Below are 24,762 nucleotides of genomic sequence, written 5' to 3'. Positions count from 1 at the left end.
TATTTTGGTTCTTGCTAATTCCAAAATATGATTGCTTTAAATTAAAAGATTCAGAGTTAAAATAAGAAAAGAAAATATCAACATATCAAGACAAACATTAATTAACAGAAATAATTTTCCTTGAAGTGTCATTCTGAGAAAAAGAAAAAATAATTTTACCAGTTCCAAGAGCAGAAAACTGAAGGTAAGCCAGGAGATGGACTCCATCCCTTGATTGGCAGATACTTTACACATCCACTGTCGTCACTGTCGAAGCTCACACATACACATCCATCGAATGACAATCCCTGTGTTCCAGAATAGAGACCAGTCATCCCCTGGGGTAGAGGTGTGAGGGACAGAGGGTGGGGGAGGCAGGGGGACACAAGAAATTGGAAAGCTGTTAAACACAGGTTTACTTCACGAGTTGTCCCATTCAATCAGTCCTCATCACACCCTTGCACATCCACTCTCCTGAACCAGAAAAACACCCTCTGCCAACATGCTTTTAACCAGACAGGATCAACACTAAAACTCAACCATCATTTCTTATAAGAATCTGATCAAAAGATAAAATGCCTATATCACAAGGTACATAGGACTTTTTTTATCATACAAGGTGTTATAAGTTTTATCAACCAGGTGCATTATGATCTATATCACACGGTGGAGGATGAGTTAAGGTGTGTTATCCATCTGACCAGTCTCTCTGTCCCACACCCTTCTTGACCACTGGCCACCTGTCCAGGTGTCTGAACCACCCCTGAGCATGCCTGTCTGCAAGAGTCCAGCTCTGACCACTGGTGAAGCACGAGACTTGACAGACATGGTTCTAACACACACAGCTAAAAACTACTGACCAATCAGGTAGCCTCATATCCAAAAGACCCGTTGTGAGTAGATGAAATGGTGAGCAGCCAGTGTTGAATCTCACAGCATTAAGGGGGCTCGAGACTATGGGAGAGGCTGAAGAGACTCGACACACTCTTTGGATCAGTCAGTCACTGCAATGAAGCAGGCCGGGATGGCTCTCATACCTATAATAGGCCTATATAGTTACACACAGGCATCCAGGAGGTGTAATTTAGAGGGTAGTTTTAACATCTCTTATGGAGTCATTTCACGTCAGATATATCTAAAAAGAGATGGATATATCCAATGCAAAGAAATATTGCAGTAAAAACTTATTTGATTCATTTCAACATGAAAAAGATATCAATTCAGAACTGTGTATACTCATAACAAAGTAAAGTGTTATTTAAGACTATTCTGGGATAGTTTATGCAAAAAATTAAGCAAAGGAGCAAATTATAAATACAAAATGAATACAACATAAGAAATGAAAGGTTTTAATTCAGATTTTTTGGTCTTGTTTCAGCAACATCTTTTTTGCAGATATGCTATCACTTCATGCCCGATTTATTTCAATTACAAAAAGACATTGTTATCAGTAGGCAATACCCTATTCCAGTCAAACAAGGCTGAAACTTCAGTATTACATTTTTAAACTGAACCCTGTCTCAAATCACTATTATTCATCTTCCACTAGTCTTTCGTTATGCCCTTAAAAACAGAAACTAAATAGAATTACACCACCCATCTCAAGTTGTAAATTGTATTTACAATACAAAATGTCTTCTATCATCAACTCAAAAAATATTTGTCAATCCTTTTATGTCAACAGTGGTACCTAATTAATGCTGCCACATTTGAACAGGCGTTCTATTTTGATAACGAACCTTTAGCCCATCTATATTAAACGGGGATCTCAATATCATTTTCAGTTTATCTTGAGACCAATTTCTCCGCATATTAAATTGTCTTTGGTTATAGCTTCAAACTCAATCACTGTAAAGGACTCAAAGCCAATGATAAGTTAGTAACATACATAAGGAACCCATTGACTAAAGTCAAAGACCAGAGGTCAACACTGACCCTGGGAAAGGGTTCAACGAATAAATATATTCAGCCCTTGTACTAATTGTCAGCACACCAATTCAGTTCTAGCAACTTGTGAATGTGAGTCTTCCTTATGACCTGTGGGACCTGGACTGTTACATAACTGCCCTTATCTACACACAACTCTGTGGTAGTGACCTCTTGTACTGGAAGTCACCACAGACATGTCCTTGTTGCTCTGCAATTCTTCTCCTTCCAGTAACACAGCTTCAGATTTAACAACTTCAACGTATCACATTTCCTAATGACATCGGCCTTCAGAAGAATCATTTTGAAATATAATCGATTTATAATTTCTGGCTCAATACATAAGTTAAAGAACACCCAATTCTTTCCATATCACTATAGGTAATCTGTTGTGGCAGATAAACTATAGTAGTATAAAAAAAATAGGGTGTTCTTTTACTTCTTTTGAGTAGTATATATTTATGACTAAGTGTAAAACGGTGTTAAGTTATTTTCTTTCAAGAGTTGCAGAAAAAAGTGATGAAAGAAAAGTGAGAAACATATTTAAACCACATTGCTTCCTTTCATATGTCTAGTAAATTCCCTGAAACTCTGTATCTGTCGGAGTTATTTGGTTGAGAGCTGTCATAACCTATGGTAGCTGACTGTTGTATTAAACAGAGTATGGCATGTCAATAAACACCTGCATATTCAGCTTGACAGAAGTTTCCATTTTAGTTTGTGAACATGGAACATTCTGAATGGCACTGTCTGCTTTCATTTTTAAAAAGAATTTCACCATTGGTCACACAGATGTGTTAAGAGTACAAGGGAAGACTTTTCTTTCAGTTGGGTCACAGATTCCACTGACCCTTTACATGAAGAGTGGGAAAAAACTAAACATGCTAAAACTGAAAAGCAGAATTATTTTTATTCCTTCACATGTTAACATATGTGTTCATCACATAACAATTAATTGCGCAAAACAATACTTAATCTACAAGACAATATGTTACGATGGGTTAAACAAGTTTAACTACTACTTAATTAACACTGCACAATTAGAAACATACGGTTTATTTGGGGAGAACAAAAACAAATATCTCTAAGTATTAAATACCTGGTATATTATGTTTTTGTCCCACCTACCAAGCAATATAAAACTCTGGCCTAACTACACTTGTGATGTGTAATATGCATTAGGGCTGAAACTATTCTGACAGGAAGATGAACAATCATGGACAAAAAAAATATACTCACTGCCAAAAGAAACATGAATACTATACATGTTCGTTAATAAATGAGGGGAGGTGAAATGGGGTTTAACGTTGCGTCCAAGATTATTGCACTTATATAGCGACGTGCATGCACGTGTGTGTGTGTGTGTCTGCTTGTACTAGTCCGGACCAATGGCAATTTATAGTGCTAGCTCACTGAGATACCATGTCGCAGTTTAACATGAATATCCCACTCAGACACAGTATACTGACTCCGAGCCGACCAGTCCTTGTTTTAGCCCCTTAATGCCGAGCGCCATACAGGGTAACAACAAGTACCATCTTTTAACGTCTTTTGGTATGACACGGTCGGGGATTGAACCCCGGACCTTCCGCTCTCCGGGCAGACGCTCTACCACTAGACCATGGAGGCTGTTTGTTAATAAATGAAGAATTACTTATATTCAAGAGATATTAGACTGGTTCAATGTACAAACGAACAAACTGTTATGTTGCGTGAACGACGCTCATGAGCATCACATGCGACGTCATAGATCCATGACTCGACATACACCATTTGTCTTGTACAGGATTAGGGTGTAAAGGTTGGAAATCATGTGCAGCTTATCATAAGAATAAAGACACTTTGTGGTAAGATTTGAGTGATTGTTAGTTTTGTTATTAAGCAGTACACATTAGAAACATCTCTTCTTAACAAACATACTTCTCTGTAAGATAAGATGAGATAAGATGAGATAAGATTTATTGCAGAAACATTCCATTATGGGACAGATGCAAATTTTGAAAATGACAAAACATTATGATTTATATGTACATATATAGATATACATAATTTACATTCCTGTAGACACAAAAAACAATCGTTATGACATATTTGATGATATTATTATACATAAAATGCCAACATTTGATCAAGATCAAAGGGTATTTATTTGATGGCTTCATTATTTGACAGGATGTAGTGAAATAATTTGTTTTCATGACTGGACATTTACATTTTGTGTGGATAATTTTCCAAAGAGTATTTTTCTTTCTTGAGTGTGTTTTGTACGGTGAAGTAGGTAGTGTTTTTCATCATCAGTGGTTGAACATGTAGAGCATAGTCTCTGATGTAGTGGGGTTGGTGGCTTTGTATGTCTTCCAAGTTCAATATTTAATTTATGGTTACTTAATCTTAGTTAAGAAAGGCGCACTTGATATTTTCTTATTTTACAGTGACTGAGATTTTAATGAGATTTTTTTGTTTCATTTTTAACTATCCTGTATGTCCTTAGTTTGTTTCCTGTGCCTCGAGTTGTGTGTTGCTTTGCTGACACCTAACATGGATTTTAGAAATCTGAGCTGCAATTGTTCAGGAGGATTGATGCCATACCCCATATTTCACTATTATATAAGATTACTGGCTCGATTAATGTTTTAAATATTTTGCAAGCAAGAGCTATAGGTATATCTTGGTTGAAAATAGTAGAATGAAGCTTGTGTCAGGCCCCTAGGCCTTTTTTCAGAGAGGTTTAGCACTATTTTAAAGTTTTTACCATTTGCTATAATACTAATATTTACGGCCTGGTAGCCCCAAATGTCTTTGGCACAGACTATTAGTAACCAGCTACCAAAATTGTTAAAATATGTCACGTTCCTGGACCCAAAATTGGTGGCTAACATATGTGATTGGTTGCAGAAAGAGGGAATGACTTCACAATTGCATCACAGTAGGCAGGTAAATGAGCCTGGACAAACCAGTGGTCGATAGAGTGAACACTTCAGCAGTGAGTACTCCAGTGAGTGGTGGTGTGAACACTTCAGTGGGTGATGGAGTGAACACTTCAGTGGTAGACGGAGTGAACACTTCAGTGGGTGATGAAGTGAACACTTCAGTGGGTGATGAAGTGAACACTTCAGTGGGTGATGGAGTGAACACTTCAGTGGGTGATGAAGTGAACACTTCAGTGGGTGATGGAGTGAACACTTCAGTGGGTGATGGAGTGAACACTTCAGTGGGTGATGAAGTGAACACTTCAGTGGGTGATGGAGTGAACACTTCAGTGGGTGATGAAGTGAACACTTCAGTGAGTGATGGAGTGAACACTTCAGTGGGTGATGAAGTGAACACTTCAGTGGGTGATTCAGTTAAAACTTCAGTGGTAGACGGAGTGAACACTTCAGTGGGTGATGAAGTGAACACTTCAGTGGGTGATGAAGTGAACACTTCAGTGGGTGATGGAGTGAACACTTCAGTGGGTGATGAAGTGAACACTTCAGTGGGTGATGGAGTGAACACTTCAGTGGGTGATGAAGTGAACACTTCAGTGGTAGACGGAGTGAACACTTCAGTGGGTGATGAAGTGAACACTTCAGTGGGTGATGGAGTGAACACTTCAGTGGGTGATGAAGTGAACACTTCAGTGGGTGATGAAGTGAACACTTCAGTGGGTGATGGAGTGAACACTTCAGTGGGTGATGGAGTGAACACTTCAGTGGGTGATGGAGTGAACACTTCAGTGGGTGATGAAGTGAACACTTCAGTGGGTGATTCAGTTAAAACTTCAGTGGGTGATGGAGTGAACACTTCAGTGGTAGACGGAGTGAACACTTCAGTGGGTGATGAAGTGAACTCTTCAGTGGTAGATGGAGTGAACACTTCAGTGGTCGATAGAGTGAGAGTGACTGTTTAACAGTATTCCAGTTATATCAAGGCATGTCAACTTAATGTAGGACGAAGCTTGGTCTTATATGTTCACCAGTTTGGTTAAACCCACTCCCCTTGGCGATAGTCTGAATAATACAGTATCAGGATATATGTTGCATTGATGTCAGAAATGTCGACCTTTCAAATAACAGTATGAGCTTTTATAATGGTGATATTTCTGCTGATGCAGTAATTCTTAAGTGAATATTGTCCATATCACCTGATGTCATTTTAGAAAAACTTTCACTTTGAGTCTTGATAATCAGCTGAATACACTTTGGTTACACAAACTGTTGCATGGTGAATTTGATAAATTATAACAGCATAAAATGTATAATCAACAAAACAAGAGTGAATTTAAGTACCTGGATGGCTGCCAACAGAGTGGGGAGTCCAGGTTGAAAACTTTCTTGTTGCAATTGGATTAAACTGGTTTAATATGTAATGTATGAACCTCTTGGAAACAAGCATCCATCAATTACATGTCTAATGCAGCAAATGCTTAACATTCACCCGATGCTCGTCTCGCTGTACAGTTTATCACCTCACTAATTGACTTTTCCATATTCATGCTTTCAACTTCAGCGTATAAACCTATTCTGCAAGTAATGGTCTGTCTGGCTGTAATTATGCGCTAATGATTCTCTGTATGTAGATAATAAATGAACTGCTACGGAACTCCTTTGTCTTGGGGGCTGTCAGCAGGCCTACAAGCCACTGAACATGCACCAGACTTCATTGAGTGAGCCAGTGCAGATACCGAAGGACCACCATCGGATCACACATCTGTCGAGAAATTGAAAAACTCAAGGTCACATAAATTCTCACACTGTTCTTAAAATTAAGCATGTGAAAGAATCTAAATAAGTTGAGCCGGTGAGTATGTTTTTATTAATTAATAAAATAAGTCAATGCTCAGTGTTTAGGTTAAAGTGAAAGCTTGTAATAAAAAGGATGACTTGATAAATGTTTTAGTATTACAAAAGTTTATCAAAATACTAAACTGAAATAATAAACATTTACTTAAGCTTTCACACTTGTGAACATAATATACTTTAAAAAGATGGATATTTGGAAATAATTTCATACTTTAAAGTTTACACTGTTTCTTTCATGCTGATTGGCTGAATGGGTAGTCTTGTGATCTGATATTGGAGTTCACACACCTGTGAACAGACAAGAAAGTTCTGAAGAAAGAACATTTTGTTGTGTCATTGATCGTGTGAACTTTTGATGGAACTACTTTCCGGGGTTTCCCCAAACTCTCGATAGGTGTTTACGATCAACTCGTTTTTCTATTTTTTAATCCCTGCATTTATCAGCAATATAATTAATTTAGTATTTTTGCCTGGTCTTGTAACATTTTATCTGACTTTAAAACAAATAAATGCTTTGGTTCTGGTGTTCGATGTCGTCTGCTACATAAAACAACATGGATTGTCCTCACAGTGATTTGGATATGGAATGGCTATCTATGAATACTAGTAACGCAGGAGAAGAAAATGAAATCAGCAAAATTACTGAAGTAACAGAAACTGATGTATTGAGCGATATTGACTTTGACGCCTTGTTGTCAGAAATGACAGGAATCTAGCAGTGTGAAGTCAATTGCGAATGACAACAATGTTGGAAGCCCTATGTTGTACCCTGCTCAGATGTGGCCACCGACACAGATCAAAGTGACTGCTCCTGATCAATCCCAAACTAAAACCCGATTCACTATTGTATCGAAAAAAACACTAAAATAGCTCAGAAAATGTTCCATGGTAAGCCAAATAAACTTAACCTACTAGCTCTAAAAAAATATGACATAAAAAGATAAGGAAAGAAACTTAAGTTCTTAAAAAACAAACATGTCTCCCTGTTTCACCGATTGATCATCGGAGACGAGAAAATCTCCGTAGACTGGATTACTATTCTGGTTTCTGAGTTGGCCGATCTTCTAGGCAGAGAAGTGGCGGCACTTGAAGGATGGGGCACAGAACTCAAGCTAGCATCAGGTCATACGCATCTCAACGGACAAGAAACACCAGCTAAGCAAAGTATTACAGCAAACACAACAAATCCCAAACTCCAAATATCACACACACTGACGTTAAAAATTAACACAAAAAACACAAGTTTCGGAGCAATCCATTCAATCCCCACCAGTCCATTCCACATCATCCGAATTGGTTTGCAATTATCCAAACACAAGCAACACCTTCACAAATCAGTCATATTCCCAATTTGCTAGTGCCATGGGAAGGTTCATGCCTCAGGGTGTTTTCCATAACTCTGCCATAAACTTTCATCCTCATGCTCCCGTTTGAGTCGAAATGCACCTTAGTCCTAGCAATCTAGGCCATTTTTTCACTCCACTTGGAACAAATTGCAACAGAATTTATTTTACCACAATGCATTTCTACAAGGTCCCGAAAACAACATACTAAAAGTCCCAAGCAATCCTATTTGGGGAAATATCTCTATTTGTATAATCCAATATGGCCACCAATTATCAATTTATCTTCCATATTTCAGATGAGGTTCAATGTTTTGATGAAAAAAGCATGTGTTGTGTTGTGAAATAGACATATCATGTTTCTAAAAAGATATTCACAACAACTGAACGTTTTCGACCATTGACAAATCTGCAAAAGTTCAAGATGGCCGCCAATTTCAAGATGGCCTCCAGGTTTCCTAAATGTGTGTTCACTGTTGAATCTTTTAACTCAAAAACAGTGTGCTAGGACTTATATGCATATAACTTGGCACACTAACTCACTGAAGTATAGTTAACATTTTTAGATAGAAACTCCGTCACCAGCGCCCCCTGGTGGCCCAAAATTCCAAGATGGCTGCCAAGAGTTTGATGGCTAGATGCAGAATATCAATATGGTTTCTGATGACATATTTCAGTGATTTGAACTTGGGAATGGTCGTAGATATTGCCGTCGACGCAGCTGATTCTTCGATACCCCGAGCGGGGCCCGTCGTACTCTCTGGTGTTTATCACCTCAGATTAGATGGCTCTACTGCGTTACGCTTTCGTTCTATTTCGGTTACCTATTCAGGCGTTTCCTTTTTGCATCGACTCTTGTTTCCTGAAGACAGGAATGGTCGTAGATGTTCCGGTCATCACTTGTATGCGGTGCGGATTTATCTGACCTTGAGGGTTTATTATGGATCACATCTGAAGGTATGCTCACCGGCCATGCCGTCTGATAAAGATGCAAAATGGAGAGTAATGCAGGATAAGTTAGAAAATAAAAGTAAAATCTAAAAATGTTTTACATTTCTATACTTATCCTGCATTACGAAGTCTAAGTGCCCTCCCTTCGCTACGCTGCCTCCCCACGAAGTTTCAGATGTTATGTTTAAAGCAGTTATGTGTTTTGATGTGACGTCATGACTTACGGGTCAAATGCCGACTGTGAGAGGGCGCTGCTTCCTGTACTGGTTGGGACAACTTTCTTCAGTAGCTTGATGTCACACAGTTCGTCTCTCTGTCAAAAGACAGCAGTAAATGCAATACGGAATAATGCAGGATAAGTAAGAAGTTTATGTTGATGTTTACATATTTTCAGGTAATGTTGCATATATTCAAAGAACTATTTTTCTTTGCATAACGGAGTATGAGTGGGGAAATGTAATTGACCGAGAGCCAGCAAATACTGTCAAAATAACATTGTAGCAATGTTCTTCAGCAAAACCAGAGAACTTCAAAGTAGGAAATCATTGTTACAATGTCACCCTCCCCTCCCCCCCATACTTGATGAGTATGTCACCCTCCCCCCTACTTGGCGAGTGTCACCCTCCCCACTACTTGGTGAGTGTCACCCTCCCCACTACTTGGTGAGTATGTCACCCCCTCTCTACTTGGTGAGAATGTTGCCCTTCCCTCCCCACTACTTGGTGAGTGTCACCCTCCCCACTACTTGGTGAGTGTCACCCTCCCCACTACTTGGTGAGTATGTCACCCCCCCTCTACTTGGTGAGAATGTTGCCCACCCCTCCCCCCTGCTTGGTTAGTATGTCACCCTCCCCCCTACTTGGTGAGTATGTCACCCTCCCCACTACTTGGTGAGTATGTCACCCTCCCCACTACTTGGTGAGTATGTCACCCCCTCTCTACTTGGTGAGAATGTTGCCCTTCCCTCCCCCCTACTTGGTTAGTATGTCACCCTCCCCACTACTTGGTGAGTGTCACCCTCCCCACTACTTGGTGAGTATGTCGCCATTCCCTCCCCCCTACTTGGTGAGTATGTCACCATCCCCACTACTTGGTGAGTATGTCACCCTCCCCCCTACTTGGTGAGTATGTCACCCTCCCTCTACTTGGTGAGAATGTCACCTCCCCACTACTTTGTGAGTATTTCACCATCCCCACTACTTGGTGAGTATGTCACCCTCCCCACTACTTGGTGAGTGTCACCCTCCCCACTACTTGGTGAGTGTCACCCTCCCCACTACTTGGTGAGTATGTCGCCCTCTCCTCCCCACTACTTGATGAGTATGTCACCCTTCCCTCCCCCTACCTGGTGAGTATGTCACCCTCCCCACTACTTGGTGAGTATGTCACCCTCCCCACTACTTGGTGAGTATGTCACCCTCCCCCCTACTTGGTGAGTATGTCACCCTCCCCACTACTTGGTGAGTTTGTCACCCCTCCTCTACTTGGTGAGAATGTTGCCCACCCCTCCCCCCCTACTTGGTTAGTATGTCACCCTCCCCCCTACTTGGCGAGTATGTCACCCTCCCCACTACTTGGCGAGTATGTCACCCTCCCCTCTACTTGGTGGTGAGTATGTCGCCCTTCCCTCCCTCCTACTTGACGAGTATGTCGCCCTCCTCTCCCCCCTACTTGGTGAGTATGTCGCCCTTCCCTCCCTCCTACTTGACGAGTATGTCGCCCTCCTCTCCCCCCTACTTGGTGAGTATGTCACCCTCCCCACTACTTGGTGAGTTTGTCACCCTCCCCACTTCTTGGTGAGTATGTCACCATCCCCACTACTTGGTGAGTATATCGCCCTCCCCTCCCCCCTACCTGATGAACATGTTCCCCTTACATTCCTTTTGAACATGTCCCCCCCACCCCCCCCACCACCATTTGGTGAAAATGTCACCCTCCCCACAACTGGTAAATACTGTTAATTAAGTCATCAGTGAATAAATTTAAGAAGCTTTAACTAAAAGAGGTTAAAGACAATTTTATTTCTACAATGGATGACTCAGGGATCAAATATCAGGGATTAAATATCAAGGACAACAAACTGAAGTCTTAATTTCACACAAGAAATTACATTTAGCATTTGAATCCCATCACACAAATTCATTCATACCAATCTGATTCAATCAGACATGTTGAATTCACAGTAATAAATTAAATTTATCTGTTCCTTTAAAACTCAATAATCTGATGTCACTGAGAAAAAGAAATCATAACTCATTGGAATTGACAATTCATTGGACATAGACAGTGAATGATCATTTTCATGATCAACCAAATTAAGTTATCTGCATTAAATTAGACAAAACCTATTTTACAGGACAGGCTACTAAGAATTTTGGTCAGCTACTTGGATACATTTGACATAACACAGCTAAGAGAATTTTGTAAACCTCTGAGGTGGTGAGGGGTAGATGTAAGCAAGGGCTGGGGGTGGTGGGGTGGGGTGGGGGGTTAAGGTAAGGGATGAGAATGAGGGGTGGGTGTGAGGGTTGGGTGTGAGGGTTGGGTGTGAGGGCTGGGTGTGAGGGCTGGGTGTGAGGGCTGGGTGTGAGGGCTGGGTGTGGGGGCTGGGTGTGAGGGCTGGGTGTGAGGGCTGGGTGTGAGGGCTGGGTGTGAGGGCTGGATGTGAGGGCTGGGTGTGAGGGCTGGGTGTGAGGGCTGGGTATGAGGGCTGTGTTAGGGCTGGATGTGAGGGCTGGGTGTGAGGGCTGGGTGTGAGGGCTGGGTGTGAGGGTTGGGTGTGAGGGCTGGATGTGAGGGCTGGGTGTGATGGCTGGATGTGAGGGCTGGATGTGAGGGCTGGGTGTGAGGGTTGGGTGTGAGGGCTGGATGTGAGGGCTGGGTGTGATGGCTGGATGTGAGGGCTGGGTGTGAGGGCTGGATGTGAGGGCTGGGTGTGAGGGCTGGGTGTGATGGCTGGATGTGATGGCTGGGTGTGAGGGCTGGATGTGAGGGCTGGGTGTGAGGGCTGGGTGTGAGGGCTGGGTGTGAGGGCTGGATGTGAGGGCTGGGTGTGAGGGCTGGTTGTGAGGGCTGGATGTGAGGGCTGGGTGTGAGGGCTGGTTGTGAGGGCTGGGTGTGAGGGCTGGGTGTGAGGGCTGGTTGTGAGGGCTGGATGTGAGGGCTGGGTGTGAGGGCTGGGTGTGAGGGTTGGGTGTGAGGGCTGGATGTGAGGGCTGGGTGTGATGGCTGGATGTGAGGGCTGGGTGTGAGGGCTGGTTGTGAGGGCTGGATGTGAGGGCTGGGTGTGAGGGCTGGGTGTGAGGGCTGGGTGTGATGGCTGGGTGTGAGGGCTGGATGTGATGGCTGGGTGTGAGGGCTGGATGTGAGGGCTGGGTGTGAGGGCTGGATGTGAGGGCTGGGTGTGAGGGTTGGGTGTGAGGGCTGGGTGTGATGGCTGGGTGTGAGGGCTGGATGTGAGGGCTGGATGTGAGGGCTGGGTGTGATGGCTGGATGTGATGGCTGGGTGTGAGGGCTGGGTGTGATGGCTGGGTGTGAGGGCTGGATGTGAGGGCTGGGTGTGAGGGCTGGGTGTGAGGGCTGGGTGTGAGGGCTGGATGTGATGGCTGGTTGTGAGGGCTGGATGTGAGGGCTGGGTGTGAGGGCTGGGTGTGAGGGTTGGATGTGAGGGCTGGGTGTGAGGGCTGGATGTGAGGGCTGGTTGTGAGGGCTGGGTGTGAGGGTTGGATGTGAAACATTTCCTGCAATCAACACGAATGTCACTGACCCACTTTTACAAATATGGAAATGTCATAAAACAAAAAAGATGACATCAGACGACGTGATAATGGCCCATTGTTAAGCAATATGAGGGCATTATCAAGTTAAGTGGCCCTCTCATTTCTGGTACCGGTCCGGTTTAATGATAATTCTATCCATTTTAGCTTTAAGAACCCAACAGACATGGATCAGATGGTGGAGGTTTGTTATTTGTATATTTTATGTTTAGCACAGATAACTTGTTAATAACTGAAAGTGGTTGCAATGTTTCTTGAATTTTTGTGCCAAAAATAGCTACAAAATGCGGAAACATGCACAATTAATGGTACCTGATGAAATGCTATTAGTGAACAATGTGTTTGTTTGTTTGTTGTTGAACACCTCACTCAGCAATATTTCAATACATGATGGGGAGGACTTTAAATACTTGAGTCTGGACCAGACAATGCAGTCAACCAAGTAAGTGGGCCTGACCACCCGATCCTCTCAGTCACCTCTTCCTGGATCAAGGATATATGGAATAATGGGTTGGTCAGGTAACCGGAAACAAGGAGGGAGGGATTCATCACACCCGGGTGCACTGTGTGAAACTCTACTCACTCACTGCCATTTACACAGCATGGACAGCAGGACAGCATGGCATTTTAACCAGCTTGGTTCAGTTCCCTAAAGGGCTAAAAGTTCAGTTCATTCTCAGTGTTTCCTACCATTTGGTATTGTTTCAATATTACGTTTGTTTGTTTGTTTTTTAATGCCGCACTCAGCAATATTCCAGATATATGACTGCAGTCTGTAAATAATCGAGTCTGGACCAGACAATCCAGTGATTAACATCATAAGCATTGATCCATGCAATTGGGATACGATGACATGTATCAACGAAGTCAGCGAGCCTGACGACCCGATCCCGTTAGTCGCCTCTTACAACAAGCATTGTGACCTTGTACAGCAAGCATGGGCGGCTGAAGAACTATTCTACCCCGGATCTTCACGGGTCTCAACATTATGTAAATCAGTGTACAGCAAACAAGCAGTGCACCTCTTACTCATAGCATATGAAAGAACAGGACAGCAAAACATGAAGATTAAATTTCATCTACGTTACCCCACCAGGCCAAATGAGCTAAGGGAATGGAATATTCTTGAATGGTCTCCACCAGGAGACTGATCTTCCTGACATGGCCTCCATGACCCTTGATCTGCACCATGAGGGAAACCAATCTTGCCAGCCAATCGGGAGACAATGAATGAAAATAGCACAGGTCCTCACTCCTGCTGAGCTGAAGTCTTCGGGATTAATCCCTTCAATTGTCTCTTAATGACTGTCAACTGTGCCACACACACAAGTTATTTCCCCCAAGAAGGATTACAATGATGACTTACTCGACCTACAGAGATTGAGAGACACTGAGTTCAGTTCTTAACTCCCCTGTGATAATCGAAGAGCTTATATCTGTTATTTTAATATATAACTTTTTGTCAGGCAATGTTGTCAAAATATATGTATAGTATCATTGAGCTATAAGGGCAGTCATGTAGGATATTCTACTTCATGTATATTTACATTCACTTTTTATAAAGTATTTTTCTGGTCAAACATTCAAAACAATGTAATCTAAACTAGTATTTAATTTATTTTTAAACTAATATTCAACTTGTTCCTACTTTTTAAGATGTTGATTTGACTATTCATATAACAGAATACCTTATAGTACTATACCAGTAACTACTCAACAATTAACTGGGATACTGACATTTCATATTGAGACATAACAATTACATTATTGAACTGTGTATCTGTGTTAAATCAGCTTGAATAAGGTTGCTCATGCTCTAGTTCCATTGTATATATGAATACTATTTGTAAAACATATTGGAGCAATCAGTCAGATCCAAGGCCCCACCTGGATACCTCCAAGCCCTATCAAAAGTTTAGTACATACTGAATCTGGTATGTGTATGTCAGAATGACCTTAAAAAAGCTCCCTATTACAAACATGGATTTAAGAAGTAAAATGTCCAAGCCAAACAAGACTATGTAAGAGATCCACATAAGTCCCCTCTTTGCCTTGTGGGACTGACCATTTAATATTTAGGGCACTGACAGTTTTTAAGAAAGGAACTTGTTCCTGAAAATACTGGAAACATTTTTTGTTGCCATTGGTTGTGAACCCCACCTCTGAAAAATAATATTTTTTTAAATTAATTGATCAGAGGAAGAATTTGCGTGTCCCCCCCCCCCCCCCAACACAAATTAGTGAGTGAGTTGGGGTTAACGCCGCTTTTAACAGTATTCCAGTCATATCACGGCGTGTCAGCTTAATGTGGGAGGAAAGCCCCAAGTGATGCAGGTCTTCGACGTTTACCACTTTGGTGAAACCCACCAGCACGGGTATGGTGCTGACAAACCTAGAAACATAATCGGGGCGAACCGGGATTCGAACCCACAATCATAGATTTCTGGCGTGCCCAAGGGACGCAACTCTGCACAGCGAATCGCGGTGCCTTAGACGACTGGGCCAACCGTGCCCCCCAAACACAAATTAAGTCCTATTACTTTGGTGCCAAGGGTGCTTATTGGATTACAGTATATACATACTTGAGTACACTTTTTTGCTTTCAACTTAGAAGCTTCACATACTCACATGTTCCTGACCACCCCGATAGAGGATTAGTCTAGGAATACAAGTCATTCTTAACATGAAGAACCGGGTAAAAGGGTAAGATCTAATTCTAAGACAAATCTACCGGTTAACAAAGCTTGAGTGAGCAAGAGCAACAGTTTACAAAAAAATTGTTTCGCCATTGAAACTGTCCGTCAAATCCTGACAATCTGCTGTTCACTTCTGTGGGTATCATGGACATCACTAGAAGAATGCCAGATCAAACGAGGAGCATGTTCGGTGACAGTGACTTCTGATGTTGCCGATAAACAGTATCAGGGGGGCTCTCAATTAGGCCCCACATGGCAAACTGCACACTATCTCTATCAATCTAGGGGAGAAATCTCTCAAGTTACAAATGTCCGTCAAATCACACACAAGTACCCCTTTGAAGTAATTAAATCACAAGCCATGTAATACCTAGACTTTTCCTTATGCAGACAAAAGAACAGTTTTGTACAGCTATCTGCATTTTTTCTTTCAGAGCATCATGAGGTTGCCATGCGGAGGGTGCAATGATATCATTGGGATATCAGGCATGTCATGTCACATTGTTGTCAGTGGTATCAGTCAGTCTCATCCCCTGTTTGATGTGGCTCAGTCGATTAACCATGAAACAGAATCCCCCACCCCGAATGCCAGGCCCGACCCCCTGCAGGCACAGGGCATGAGGGGACCATATGAACCTCCAGCTCTGCTTGTCAAGGAACTCAGTTGCTCCAAGGGGCGACTCGGTGACTCCAAACTTAACATGCTTGAAGAAGTCAAATTTACCAGAGTTGTACCCCAAGCCAATGTCCAATACAGCCCATGCAAGTCTATAATGTTTGGCAAGTCTAGATTCCTGCAGTATCTGAAAATGGAGAGTCTCAGGGCTCCTTTTTATTACATTTTTATGAAGATAATTTAACTGTTTTTTCTTTATGTAAGGTATGTTCATTTCAGAGACTAGATGTTAATCTACCTCAAACCACTTCCCTTCAAACCACTTATAAACTATACTCCAACCATTAGGACGTCTTTCTTAAATCACTAAGTTTACATACATACTGAAACACAGTAAAAATATTTTAAAAATGTCAAAATGTGTATCTTTTAAGTGATCAAATGAAATAATTATTTGCTGAGTGAAAGAAAAAGGATCATGCTGGATATTCTAAAATTATTTTGTTTTGAGTACCTAATTGTTCAGCTCCTCTTTTCATAGATAAAAAAAGTAAACAACACAAAAGAAGTTAATGAACACATTTTCAAATGACTACAGTTAATCTGTCATGTCAAGATTCCGGGGGAAAAACAACTGGTTCCTGTAGATTTTCAAAAATTGTTCACCTCCTCTTTTCATAGAGAAAAAAGTACCGATATACAAGACAAAAGAAGTTAATAAACACGTTTTCAAATGACTACAGTTAATCTATCATGTCCGTGGGAAAAACAACTGGTTCCTGTAGATTTTCAGCAGTCTCGGACAAACAGACCAGTGGCCTGTACAACCACTTGCACCTATCTGCAACTGTCTTCACCTGAATACAACTGTGCCAACATTGCTTTGTAAGGCCACTCAACTTTCGTACTTCTCAACAAGGCCAGAGAGCTGTTTTTCAGGTAATATTTATGTGCTGAAATGTTCCTGATACCATCTTTCTCAGGTTCTAAGTTCATCAGTGATCACTAGGTGTCAGAATTGCTGAATTTTACACAAAAAGGTTTTCAGACTGTAATGTAACTTGTAATCCTATTAAATTATTTTTCCCAGTTAAATCTCGAGCCATCTACTTATCCAGCACCACTGAAGACAGGTGAAGTTTGGACCTCAGTAAGAGCTTACTATCTCACAATCAACATTAGCGTCTATCTATTTCCCTTTCTGCATGAATCATTACTCATGCAAAATCTTGCCATAAAGCACACTTATCCCACCTCACGATCATTATAGAAACACAATTTATCTGAATTTATTTCAACATATAGGTGCAAATCATCTCACCAGGAATGCATGGAAGATAAAATCTTTGGATGAAATAAATTCCTCAAGAAGATAAAGATGAACAAATCAATTAAAACTGTGATAGACAAAGTGAGAAGAGATAGATAGGCTAGTGTTAAACCAGACTGCGACCTCGGCATCTACAGCGAAGCTCCTATTTCAGTATCATCGTAAAACTTATAGTGTCATAACTGTGGAATTCTGATAATGGAATTATGCAGTTATGCCATATCTTGTATTTCCTATTCCATAATTTTGCAACTGGTACATTTGTAAAGCTTCCAAGAAATATTTGTATCAAGTGAGCAGATAGGGGTATATTTTCATCAAAAACCAATTCAAGTTAAATAGATGTTTTACAGCAACAAACAACTGAAATATAATAACTGTTCTGTTATTGAACATATGTCTTGAGAGCCTTGGTGCATGTCCAGGTTGCAATCATTGACCAAACCAGGCGGATGCAGGAATTAAATAACAAAAAGAAAAAGAAAAAAAGAAAAGAAAAAGAAACTGGATGGGGACAATCTCTGCCTGGGGTTTATTTGATTTTCAAAGGGGCAGTGTGGGTCTGGGGTCTGGGGTCTGAACTCCTCTGCAAGCGTCCCCCCCCCCCCCCCCCCCCACACACACACACGCACGCATAAAAAATATATTATAAATACATATACACCCAGGATTCATAGTGTTCATCTTGCAACTGGTTAAATAATGAATATAACAAGAAGATGATCTGGCCTCTAAGCTCTAACATGTTCAATCATGTCACATTTTCCTGCAAAATGGCTTAGAAACATTAAAAATAGATAATAAGTAGAATACAGATGAATAAATAAATTGCAAGTTATTCCATGCCATTTGATTAGCTAACCTAACAATTATTTTTGTGTTCGTTTAAGCTTCCCTAAACCAAATGAATAACTACAGCTGCACTTATGAGCAGACTACTATAGAGATTTACACGGTGTGGTCATCAATTTAATAGTTATAAGCACAAAAAATATGGAAATCTATTCTTAAATAGTGTGTCTTGCATTAGCCTTGCTCCAAGGCTGTACTGAAAGAAAAATCCATGGATGTTCCGTTTTTTCTGTCCTAGGCAAGTCTAGATATGTATACAGTCTAAGGACTTGTCTCTTATAGTGACAACTTGTTCGTATTATTTACATAATCTAGAACTTATGATTTAAACTAACAATTATTGCCTTAGAGACTTGTGCAAGTCTAGTCTTGTTTATAGAAGTCCCAATGGTCGATGTTGGTTCTTTCCATAGGGACTGCCAACAGCTGGCACTTTCTCTAACTGAACAACTGATGGGCACAGCCCCCAGAGAATAGACAAGGCAGCTGTCAGTCTCCTTCTGCTTGATTCAGTCCCCCCAAGAGGTCATTGTCATCCAAGAACTCGCTACAACCAGCAAAAAGTTAGTTTTCGAATCTCCAAATGCTACATTTATCACTCACAAAAGAATTTAAATGGATAATGACAGTGAAGGGCTCTTTTAAGGTTTGGGGCTTGTGGAGTAATGATCCATACAGACCTTCTGTTAAAACTGGGCTTATCGGATAAGACCCCACGTAACAAAAGGTCCCCCTCCACATCTCTGATCAGGACTATTTTGGCTTTGAAGTTCTCCGTCAAGACCCTAAAATGGCCGTCCCATAGAGTGGTAAGTTGTCACAAGGTAATCTCTCAGCACAGAATAAAGATTTTACATACTTGAATAATGAGTCTGAACTTATTAACTCCACCACATGAATTCACACCGTAACTGGTACAAATAGACACAATTGTAAGAACTGTGATAAAGTAGAAATAACAGTGGAGTAAGTCGTGTGTGCCAATCTGACTATGAAGTCACAGACATTTAGGTATTGATATTTACATACTTAGGTGGAGTTAATACACCATGAATGACCCTATCAGGCGATAGTCCAGCGTACGGTTAAAGTAGTCGATTCTTCAAATACCTCTATCAAATAGCGGCAGTCCAGCTGAGAAATTCACCATGATATCATTTGACGACTATATTAACTCTCCCATTCAATTATATACATTTCCCACAATCATAAAATGAAGAATTAATGAACAATGTACAAATATGACATTATTATTATATATTCTCCCAAGAACCTGAGCAATCCATTTAATGTGCCAAACATAATTTTTAATGAACATTTTTAATCACACATAAACACACAACCTATTTTGAAAAACAGAAATTGGAGCCACAACAGTTTATATTTCTTAAGACCTATATATAATGAGGTTTTCAAGTCTCAACATTATCAGCAAATGATTAGCATGTGAAGAAACAGATTTAAAAAAGACAGTCTAAGACTTTGTGGTCAAAGTTCAGTGCTTATTTCAACACAAGATGCATGTGTTACCCCTGAAGTTGAAGCTGTTGGCAAGATATGACCTGGGAGTATGTGGAGTCTGTAGACAACGACAAGTGGCTCGTTAAGGTGAAAACGTCACTGTTTTATTGCTCCAGGTGTACAGACAGGTACAGGGTTAACGTTCGAAAACAAGACGAGCAATAAACATTCAGACTCATCTGCCAATCGAGGGACTAGCAAATGGAAACATTAGAATTCTTGGAACTATCTTGTCCATAAAGAAAGGACGCACACATGTCTACATGCACTACTCATAAACATTACCTGCACAAAGGGCAGCGATCTTTAGTGGGGTGCTCGAGAGGGGGTAACATATTTTGAGTGATTCCAGGAGCAACATTGCACAAATGTCAAACCCTTCTCTTAAAAAAAATTGCACTTTGGAAAACGTTTTTATGACTCAAATAAATCTTGTCTCTTTGTTACGTAAGAAAAAACAGAACAAAAATAATTGATTTATAATTGTTGGCTAATGGAACAGGAATAGTATATAAGTGTAATGTATAGTGACTTGAGGTTCCTATTTATGTATGGATGTTTCGTAATTGTTTTCACACCCTTTAAGGCCACTCATTTGATGCCTCAATGGGTGAGGATCATAACAGCGTAACGATCAGTTAACTTGATCAATTTCTACATCTTACACAAACAAAAGAAGGTAGATGGAATTCTGTTGTTCAAAGATTTTCAAGAATGTAGAATTACATTTAAGTTTGTATACATGTAAGTTAAACAGCAAACAGCTTTCAAAGCAGAAAGATCATCTCAAATACTCTTGTAAAAACTGGTCATTCAGTAATATATACATATAATAAAACTTTAAAAAATCACTCTGATTATTTGCTGTTTATAATAGGTCTTATTAAAACTTATCCACAAATTCCATGAATGGTAATTGTTGTACTCAGCAATATTCCAGCTGTATGGCGGCTGTCTGCAAATAAATCGAGTCTGGACCAGACAATCCAGTGATTGATGTCATGAGCATCAATGCACACAACTGGGATACGATGACATGCATCAACCAAGTCATTGAGCCTGACCAGCCTGACCAGCCTGACCACCCTAACCCCTAAGTCACCTCTTACGATAAGCATAGTCACCTCTTACGACAAGCATGGCTTGCTGAAGACCTATTCTAACCCAGATCTTCACTGGTTGAAAGCCCAAAGCGATGCATGTGTAAGATGTTACTGTGGAACCAATGAGCATGGTTATAGTACCAACAAACAGAAACAATCAGGGTGAATCAGGATTCAAACCCATGGACAGAGGTTTCTGGCATGCCTAAGGGACAGCTCTGCACTACAAATTTACTCATGCCCACAGTAAATCCCTGGAATCCTGTGATAAATTGATAACACACACACATATATAAATCATGATAGATTGAACAAAAAAATGATCAGCAATTGGCTCCTTTGCTATGTTTTTCCCTTTGTACAATGTCTACTTGAACAGTAAGGTACAACACAGTTGTCTTCTATTCTGTAGCACTATAACCTTCATATTCATATATTTCATAACTTAATTCAGATTGCATTGAGCACTTAGATACCTTGACCAATTAAACCTTCAATGATAACAATTTGCCTCGTCTTAAAACATATGGCCACTTGATTAAACAAGTAATCATTTTCTGCAGAGAAAACCAAATACTGAACTGTTTCTGTGAGTGATACGAATGTTTATCCTGGGTAATTCTACACACACCAATCTGCACCAACTCTTCATGAACAGAAGCAAAAATGAAATCTTATCATTTACACTGTAAAAAAGAATATTAAAAATATATGTTCAGAAAACGGTACTCGATTCACATGTCTGAGTCTTAAATCTTATAGTTAATAGAAACTGTAACAAATGTAACCAACATAAACGATTAAATTATTTACACTTTTCACAAAAAGGCAATTTATCAAAAGGAGCTGTATTAACAAAATGAAAAAAAATAGGCGTTTATACATCTGAGGAATTCAATGGCTACATGTTTGCACATAATATGTCATGTGAACAAGCAAAAAAATGTCGACGATTTAAGTTCAAGATTTACATTATGAGACAAGAAGTCCACATTTTTAAACGACCCTACTTCGGTTGAAATATGATGCAGTTGAAGTCTTTCCTCTAGTGAGACTTTTCAAATCTCCAAAAGGGCCAGGTCAGAAGGTCCATTGGGTGGGGTCACATTCGACACCTGCCCACGTCACATGATCACCATCTTGTCACATGATCACAGTTATGGCGCACTGGTGAATACTATTCATCACTTGTAGACATTGCAGAAAGCTCAAGTGTACACACATAAAATGCAATTTAGGGTTGTCCTTTTACTAACTGTGTTTCAGGGATTAACCTAGTGTTTAACTTCTTCAGTAGCACTGAACACAGCCTTATCAAGTTTAAGCAATTATATCTTATCCTGGTGAATAAAAAGTAATTTCATGTGCAAAAGGTAGTTAAAGAAAGATTAGTACGTTCCCCTGCCATGCCCCAAAACTTGACTTAATAAACTTGGAGGTTGGTCTCCACGCACGAACTCTTCCTCCTGAAAAAGAAATTTACATTCCAACTTACCATAATTACTGTATTTAGTGCCCCATCCCTAGTAAGTGATACAACCCCCAATAAGAGTTTCATGTAATAAAATATAAAGTATTGATACCTATATAAAGCATGTACTTTACCATTTTATTTAATTCACTTTTTTATCTTTTCATATTTATTTTTTTGTTTGACTCAGGACTGAGCAATATTCCAATTATATCATGGCAGTCTGTAAATAAAAGAGTCTGGACCAGAAAATCCAGTGGTTGACATCAGCATCAATCCTCGCAATTGGGATACAATGACATGCATCAACCAATTCAGTGAGCCTGACCACCCAAACCCGTTAGTCCCCTTTTACGACTAGCGAGTATTCTAACTCGGATCTTCTCTTCTTTTTTCCCCCATATTTTATTTTATATCACAAATTGTCTGTAGTCATACTACATATCAGACCATAAGCAGTGCTACCCTGGCCAAAACGGAATTAAGAAAATGGCAGACATGTTTGACTTTGACAAGATAACCCTCACACAATTGCAATAATACTTTACCATCAACATCTGGTGGCACTGGTGGGTACCTGCAAGACCCTTATAATGAGGGGTGTCCACATGACGCATTTCATGGTGTCCACAGGGCCCTTTTAATGGGGGTGTCCACTCATCCTTTGTATTGAGGGTGTCCACACAATCCTTATAATGAGGGTGTCCACAACACCCTTTATAATGAGGGTGTCCACATGACTCTCATAATCAGGGTGTCCACACAACCGTCATAATTAGGGTGTCCACACATCCCTTATGAGGGTGTCTACATGCTTGTAAGGAGGGTGTCCACACAACCCTCATAATGAGGGTGTCCACAAGACCTTCACAATTAGGGTGTCCACACGACCCTTGTAATGAGGGATGTCCACATGACATTTGTATTGAGGGTGTCAACATGACCCTTATAATGAAGGTGTCTGCAACACCACTGTCATGACTGACGGGTGCCTTATAACCAAACATTGGGAGTGTCCACACAACCATTGCTGTGGGTGTTCACAAGATCAAGCAGTTTCTGATAAGGCCAAGATAGGAGATACAAGTTAATAGATAGCTGGAATGAGAAACCAAATGACTTTAACAATTTAATTGAATTGTAATGGTGCACGCAGCAAGGATATTCAGTGATGAAATGAAACACAATTGTAACAGGAAATAGGCACTCCTGTGATCTGGTTATTACTCAATAAACTCAAGACAAGTTGCCAAGAAATGTTAAATTTGATAAAATTTCAATTTGTACTTTGGATTCCCAAGGTGACGCTCAAGGCGTAGTGGTGGGGAATCTGTCGGGGTAACTAAGCTAATAATGATGTTTGCCCTTGGCAGCTTCTCTGCTCTTTTGATACAGATGGGTGCATGTCGGGGCACCAGCATTACGTGGATATATACAGCACTCCATATCAGTACACTCCAAACTTAAACATTCGCAAATAAAAATACTGTGAAACTAACCCTTGAATAACTGTATAATGTAGAATGAAAACATTAAATTTGATATGGAAAATATGTTTGACATCAGTCGACAAGTACAGGATGAATAATGCACTAAAGGAAATATCACATTGGCTTCATGTTGACCTTATGTAATCACTTGATACTTTTCTAATTGGAAACACACATAGCGAATTTGAAAGTAATTGTTATGTCCTGAAAATGCCAGTGCATTTACAATATCACTGGATACAGGCTGATGGAAGCATATGTCGCTTTTGGAATCTGTAAGGAAAGGTGATATGGAATTATGTGTACTGTGTAAAGGAGATCAAATGGATTATGGAAATAACAGGATAGACTCAATTGATTTTGATTCAGATAAATTAGACTTAATGAAAGACATATTGGCTAAACCAGAACACATTCACACATTACATCAAGTGACATGTCCTGAGTACAGTGAGTGAGTGAGTGAGTGAGTGAGTGAGTGAGTGAGTGAGTGAGATTTTACGCCGCTTTTAGCAATATTCCAGCAATATCACGGCGGGAGACACCAGAAATGGGCTTCACACATTGCACCCATGTCGGGAATCGAACCCAATCTTCGGCGTGACGGGCGAACGCTTAAACCACTAGGCTACCCGACCGCCCCCAGAGAGGAAGAGAGAATTGTTCATTAACGTGTCACCAGTTGTACATAGTGTATAACATAGGTATCAAAAATTGCTGACTAAAAGGTACAACTTTCAGCCATATTTGACCAAGGAGACACTTGTAAAAACAATGTTCAAAATCGATGACATGACATACAATGAAATGTGTGGATGGAGGTACAATAAGTCAATCCAGACAATACATTGATACTGTGAACAATGACTGACTGACACTGTCAGGGTATGAGGACATGCTATCAACCAAGTCACCAAGTCTGACCAC

At 40.6% G+C, this 24,762-nt stretch overlaps 2 protein-coding genes across 2 annotated transcripts in view; both read right to left on the bottom strand.

Moving 5' to 3' along the window:
- Positions 1-842, bottom strand: part of LOC124142594 (A disintegrin and metalloproteinase with thrombospondin motifs 16-like) — a 92,480-nt gene extending 91,638 nt beyond the window's left edge. Inside the window, exon 1 of the mRNA XM_048397879.1 lies at positions 160-842. Within this exon, the coding sequence (XP_048253836.1) occupies positions 160-234 (75 nt within the window). The 5' untranslated portion in view covers positions 235-842. The remainder of the gene's footprint in view (positions 1-159) is intronic.
- Positions 843-6,919: 6,077 nt separating this feature from the next.
- Positions 6,920-13,947, bottom strand: LOC125381074 (soluble scavenger receptor cysteine-rich domain-containing protein SSC5D-like). Its single transcript, XM_048397266.1, has 4 exons — positions 13,840-13,947; positions 11,410-12,720; positions 9,205-9,293; positions 6,920-6,974 (listed from the first exon to the last, which is right to left on the bottom strand). Exons 1-4 carry the CDS (start codon positions 13,945-13,947, stop codon positions 6,920-6,922), a joined length of 1,563 nt encoding a protein of 520 aa, XP_048253223.1.
- Between the last annotated feature and the right edge of the window lie 10,815 nt (positions 13,948-24,762).

This window comes from Haliotis rufescens, unplaced genomic scaffold (assembly GCF_023055435.1).
Source record: "Haliotis rufescens isolate VD_foot unplaced genomic scaffold, xgHalRufe1.0.p SCAF_17, whole genome shotgun sequence".
NCBI lineage: Eukaryota > Metazoa > Mollusca > Gastropoda > Lepetellida > Haliotidae > Haliotis > Haliotis rufescens.
The sequence above is the reverse complement of the archived record's forward strand: the minus strand, read 5'-3'. Positions and strand labels throughout refer to the sequence as shown.

Bases quoted from the DNA above. Each gene is read 5' to 3' on its own strand.
- LOC125381074 (XM_048397266.1), bottom strand. From the start codon at position 13,947: ATGGTGCAGATCAAGGGTCATGGAGGCCATGTCAGGAAGATCAGTCTC. The intron at 9,294-11,409 runs GTTTACAAAATT...GTCTTTTGACAG, and splicing joins TACCCCTCACCACCTCAGAG to AGAGACGAACTGTGTGACAT. The intron at 6,975-9,204 runs GTAAGTCATGAC...GTCTGTTCACAG, and splicing joins TCACAGTCGGCATTTGACCC to GTGTGTGAACTCCAATATCA.